At 35.6% G+C, this 6543-nt stretch overlaps 1 protein-coding gene across 1 annotated transcript; it reads left to right on the top strand.

The window, feature by feature from the left end:
* Positions 1 to 1030: 1030 nt before the first annotated feature.
* On the top strand, positions 1031 to 5644 carry LOC128164300 (uncharacterized). Its single transcript, XM_052828078.1, has 5 exons — positions 1031 to 1237; positions 1906 to 2413; positions 2829 to 2925; positions 3139 to 3281; positions 4801 to 5644. Exons 2-5 carry the CDS (start codon positions 1934 to 1936, stop codon positions 4918 to 4920), a joined length of 840 nt encoding a protein of 279 aa, XP_052684038.1. The 5' UTR covers positions 1031 to 1237; positions 1906 to 1933; the 3' UTR covers positions 4921 to 5644.
* Positions 5645 to 6543: the final 899 nt, after the last annotated feature.

Raw genomic sequence — 6543 nt, forward strand, 5'->3', positions numbered from 1 at the left:
CATTGAATGCATCTTAACGGGAACAAACTTGTGAACGAAATATTTAAAATGATGCCCCTTGAAGCAGACAGTATAGTCAGCGATTGGTGGTAAGTACATGTACCTGGAGTCGGTACATAATTATGTTCACACATAATCATGTTACAAACGGGCTCAAAATACTCTAACATGGCCAGCTTTTAAAGTGCATATCTGAAAGAAGTGTGCTTTTTTGATAAAAATTAGTTTGACTAAGTGCATGCTGAAAGAAAACAATACAAATCCTCGGGTAAAGATCGCCTCTCTTCGAGCTATCCTTTAGGAATTCACCAGGAGAGAAAGTTTTGACCACCATTATCGTTACTAGGATGACGATCTGCATACAATTACGCTTAAAGAAGCACCTACAATGTCGCGATGTGATCCTCTAAAATCCACTGGGATTTTCTTGTCTGTACTATTGTATTTACATACACAATGAATACGTTATCACCTACATTAAAAAGTATTGAGAGAGTTGCAATGACATAAAAAAATATCTCTCTCTCTCTCTCTCTCTCTCTCTTTCTCTCCCTCTCAATCAGTCTCTCTCTCTCTCTCTCTCTCTCTCTCTCTCTGAGAATTGATTTCTTTACATGCCATTACAACCATTGAAAACAAAAAATAGCTTTTAACATTTCCGTGAATCGATTCCGAATCACGAATCGTAGCTGAAGTTTCTCTGGACCCCACGTAGCTCCGATAGCTGTCCACATAATCCTGTACATATTTGTACACTGCACACTGCGTCAACGGATTAATATACAGGAATCCAATAAAACTACTTCGTTATCATTGATTGGAGAGAACAAGTTTTAAATCTATTAATTTTCTTTCCAATACCCGTCACTCCATTCCCGTCGGCGCTGCCATTTTAAAGGTTCACAACGCAGATTTTTAAAACACTCATAAGATATCGATAGAGGGCTCACGGTTAAACCCGGCTTTTCAATTAACGCTATTGAAATGATATTGAGACACGGGGTATTTAAATACCCCGTAAATGAAATATAAATTGAGGAAAAAAGAATCGCACTGCTTTGGCAATTCTTTAAAATCCGCGCATGACAGATCTACATTTAAAGAACTCGAATTACTTAGCAACAGGTGACTTCCGTTTGAAACTGAAATGGAAGTTTTGAAAGATTTTAATCCACGTGGATAAGTTTACTTTAGAATTACTCGACATTTGCTGTCGGATACACACATAATACTACAGGTAGGTGCCTGGTTTATTTTTGAGAGGTCCTTTATCGTCCTCTTCCCTTCCGACTTCCGAATCAACTTGTTTATATTTTTTTCAGGGACCAAACCTTTAATCCCTTAAGTCGATGTAAATATAGGGTAACAATTTTTCATAATGATTAAGTAAAATTTCAAACAATGCATTGCATATCTTCTATACGGTATATGTATATCAAAGGGTTGACTAAAGTTACGTAAAGTTTCATTATCGCAGACTAAATAAAATCCCAGACATATTACGTGTTGAAGATTAAGACAACTTTTAGATAACAAATTTATTTTACCTGTCTTATTTTACTTATCTTTCAAACCTTTATTGCAAGACTTTATCACATATATTAACCATGAAATTAAACGTTTCTTTATGTTCTACCGACCGGCAGTAAAATGCAAGTTTAAGTCTAACTTAGTCTGTTGTTTTATTATCAACTGATGCTGTAATAAGAAGTGAAGAACCATTCTTTGACTATTACATGTATAAGGTGATCATTACGTAATGATATTCAAGGAACGATTTCTTTTTACTGATAATTATATAATTATCAGATATTGCAGGGTTAAATATTGAATTATCGACATTTTTACAAAGACATTGAAAATGTAAATCAATATAATCACATTTTCCCCTCTAACTTTCATCAGATCGGGGATTCCCCTCCCTTTGCCACACATGATGAGTGACAGTGACGTCATGTCACGCAGTGACGGGCGAATGGCGAGCGCGACCAGCTCCTTCATGTATGTCCCTTTTGGTTTCACGTCCAAGACCCAGTATGATGCCAACGAATCCCTCATCCAGATCAGGAGTGAGAATTTTTCGAAGCTCGTGCCCGAGAAAGACAATGATATTTGGAAACGCCCACCTCCTGACTTTCGACCACAGGTGTTTGCACCAAAACCACCAAAGAGGAACTCCCGGGACGCCATGAGGCCAGAAAACTACGGAACGTTTCCCGGTAAACACGTGACGGTCAAGAGACCCGTTCGAAATGTAATTCCCCATATGCTGCGACCGGCAAAGCCCGATGAGGGCCGAATGTCCCTAAGGTTCCATATCGATAGACCATTCACCGCAAAGAAAAAGTTCGTCCGCGAAGGAATGTACAAAGCTGGACAATTCAAGAACCCGCAGCCACACGATTTTAGAGGTGTAAGTGTTATTCTTTCTCATTTATAACTATGAAAGCTCCACCATAATATAATATATAATATGACATCCATGTAACTAACTTCTTGAAAATGTTTGTGTCCAGTTTGGTTGTGTTTTGCAAAAACTCTGATTCTCTTTTAATTCATTGAAAATTTTTAATAATTAAAAGAAAACCATATCGCTAGTAAAATCAATTCAATTTTCTCCATACAAAGTGTAATAAAAAACGGTCAAGTTTTAAGGTATCATTAAATTTTCCATGTTTTATAATCTTCAATCTTTATTACAAAACTTACATGACAAATACCAGCACGTGCACATGTACTTTGCGGTTTCATTGATTATGCTTAACCATCAGTCTGTAACAGCCATGTTAAATCTAATATAGATACTGTATGTTTTATTTACTGTATAGTACCCACCAATTAAAAAACTTGGACTGGATGAATTTATGACAGAGTACGAGAAAGACCCATACAGCATTCATTTCCATACAGGCAGACTGAACATAAGTAAGTGACACTCCAGGCCTGCAGTGAGCTGGAAAAAATTTTGATCGCAGTTTTACTTCTTCACCATTATTCCTGTTGTAGATCTAAGCCAGAGTTCGTCTTAGTTTTCTGATTCAATGACAAATGGTAGCGTAATTAATGTTTTTTGATTTCATAAATGCTTTGCTCATGCTGCTACAGTTATAAGTGAAATGTCATTTTCAATGTCTGCAGTTCACGGACTTCCACTTGAGAAGGCCACGGATCGAGACACTCGTGGCCGACAGATGGCGCCACCTAGAACCCCGGATAAAAAGTACGACGCTGATTTGATATTATCCAAGGGTGCTTGGCCAACGAAACCAGGCGAGCTAAACGTGAGTTATTCAGACCATGTGCATCATCTTTTGTCAAACTAAACAAACTCAAGGCCCAGGTTTTGCGACCCATCAAAATTCAAATGAAATGCAGATACCTATATATCCAAATTATTAAGTAAAATGCATTACTATAAACATGTAAATTTAAGCTATTTATAACAAGTTATTCTCTATATACATACACGTTTTAAACTTTTAAAACAAAAATCACTTCTTGAGTGTGAAACGACGCTCGATAGATATAGACATTAACAATAACAGCAGAGCGGCCGTACATATATGTACTTGTTGAGGAGATTACGCAGACCAGACAGCTCCCCTTTATTTGCATTTACCGTGTCTGTTTGTCTTGTTGATTTGACTTCAAACAACCAATAAAGGACTCCGTACTTGTTCTTATATCTGCAGGTCTATCCAAATAAAAAACACCTCATTGACAAACTTATTGCTCGTATGAAAATTTTGAATTGAATTCATGTCAGAACTTTTGTATATATTTTGTATATATTTAGCAAGTTTTTAGTTAAACATTAGGACCAACCGTTGTTTTAAATACATGTACATGTATGTATACCTACTTAAAAAAAGTTTTGTTCAAAATGTCATTTTTTTTAACCAGAAAGGATTTCGAACGAAATGCTGAAAAACTTTTTTTTACTAATTTAAAAAAAAAAAACGATGAATAATCAAAGCGTAGAGATTACTTATATAGCTTTAAGATCTATGCACCTATACACGTGTCTTCACTAACCAATAATAAATCTTGAACTCATTGACAATCAAAACTTGTTAATAAGTAAAAGACCCACATAATATTTACATGTTTATACGAAGAGAGATCGATTAACGGATGCTATACAGTAACTGTTGTATATGTAAACTTTGTTATCTCGAACAAGATAGGACTGTTTAAAAACTAAGGTAAAATACTAAAATCAAAGTACTGAAGTACTGAAAGCCAGGCTCTTTTTATGTGTCTTTATGCATATCATATTGTGTAGTAAAGACCCCCCTCTCTCTCTCTTTCTTTCTCTCTCTCTCTCAGAGTCTCTCTCTCTCATGCTTTTGATGTCGGCAAAGCGTCAGAGAGCGACCAAATTCTGTAAGCGGCTATAAACAAAAATATGTCTGTCTAGTAGAAAAAAGTTCATTAGTTGCTGCCTTGAATTTTTCAACAAGCGTTACATACTTCAACGCGCAGCAAAGTAGTTCATGGAAATTCATGCGCATTGTATGTGTCCAAAATGCATAGTCTTGTTTTTAAAACACGTTATTCATAAGAAAACTAAAAAAGATAGACATTTCTCTCGAAATTAAAAAAAAAAGAAACAAAATGCCAACACTTTTGACAAAACGTGACTCTTTGTGTAACTATTTGGTATAGCAGAGCCTGGCTAAAAATAAGTGGTTGGGACTTAAAAAGCAGATCAAAATATCCATTGTATTCGATATATCAGTGTTAGAAATATCAAAGTTCAACTGTTGTATATCGACGCTGGTTGATCCTCCATTACAGAGACACCGCCCCCGCCATAGACCTGCACACTCAGCCTTCATGGACCGAGTGGACCGCACCCTACAGCATCAGTGGGCCAGAGAGAAAATGGACGAGAGCCTCCAAAACACAGTCACGTGATACAGATGACCCGGACAATTGAGGGTCACTAAAGATGTGATGTCACCAATTATTGCTCAAGCAGACGATAAAATTTATGTTCAATCACCCCACGTCTGTTGAATGATGTGAAATATTATCCTCTCTGTGGGGGAAATATCCCATATCAGTGTGCATTAATGCATGTTTATGCATGCAAAGTCCTGTCCAGTAATATTTCAGGGTATATACAAAACATTCAGTTCAGTGTAAGTCACTGTGTCATATTGGGTTTGTATGCACGTGTATTTCATTGAAACCGCCGGCGTTCTGTGATAAACTAGCTCTCTGTGATGTGCACGAATATTATGATTATTTCTGTGATACGTATGCTGTTTTTATTTCTTGTTTTTTTTGCTTTATGAAAAAGTATACATGAAATTTGATTATTCAAATTTTATTGGCATTTACAAAGTGTGTAATTATATTCGTACATTTGTTTGGTTTGTACTTATTTTGCTTACTGTGTTTTATATTGCAATTTACTTTGGTTTTTACTTATTTAATAATCTAAAACAATCTGGATTCGTTCTTTCCCTAAGAACAATAAGTAAACATCTAATAACGCATACAAAAAATGTTTTGAGTAAACATTAGGGTATCAACATTTACAGGTTTCATTTATCATGAGCAGAATGTAATGAATACATTTGCTCAAAAAACATTTTTGATTTTACATCATGCATATAATAAAATTGTTAATGTTGAGATTTGTTTTGATTTCACAATGTACATGTAATGAAACTGTTATAATAGTTTCATAGTTAAGTTTTACAATTTCCTAATACACGCTTGAGAATGACTGGAGACAGATTATAGGCTACAGTCCGATTAACTGGGCTGTACTAGAGGTGTGCGGGATTGAGGGGGGGGGGGGGGGGGGGGGGGGGGGAGGGGAGAGTTATATCTTAAAAGATATTAGAAATCATAATTAAAAAATGATATAAGAATTTTATTTGATTTATTGCTTCTAGTTTCTGATTTAACTATGCAGGTTTGCTCAATATGCACATACTATGGAATCCCCATTGTTCGTGGGGGACCAATCTTCGTGGCTTTCGCGGGTAACAATTGCCCACGAATTAACATCCTCACGAACGTATATACAAGCATTTGTTAAATAATTATAAATTATCCCGAACTTGCTATCAACGAAATTGCGTCCCCACGAACCAGGAAAAGCACGGCTATCCACGAACATTGACGAATAAAAATGATTCCACAGTATTGTATGCTAGAATTACTGGTCCTTAATTCTTGGAACGTTTAGAAGAAAAACCACGTATCAAACTAATGCATGTATACATGCATTAGTTTGATACGTGGTTTTTTTTGACAAAAATTAATGATTTTTTTCAAATCTTATTTATCATAAAAGTTAAAGTTAACTGCAGACATCAGCAGGTTTTTGCAGCAAAATTAAATTCTAAAAAATACAGCTCATATTGCTTTCAAATATATTATTTCCTATTAAAGCTATGGTACTCTTAAAGATTTTTTATGAACTTAAAGAAAAAATAAGGAATAATAGAAAGTCCGGTATTGCCGAAAATGGGTGTTCTCATCTGTTTATTTAATCGATACAATCGTTTTCTGTAGACAGGC

This window comes from Crassostrea angulata, chromosome 9, assembly GCF_025612915.1.
Source record: "Crassostrea angulata isolate pt1a10 chromosome 9, ASM2561291v2, whole genome shotgun sequence".
Taxonomy (NCBI): domain Eukaryota; kingdom Metazoa; phylum Mollusca; class Bivalvia; order Ostreida; family Ostreidae; genus Magallana; species Magallana angulata.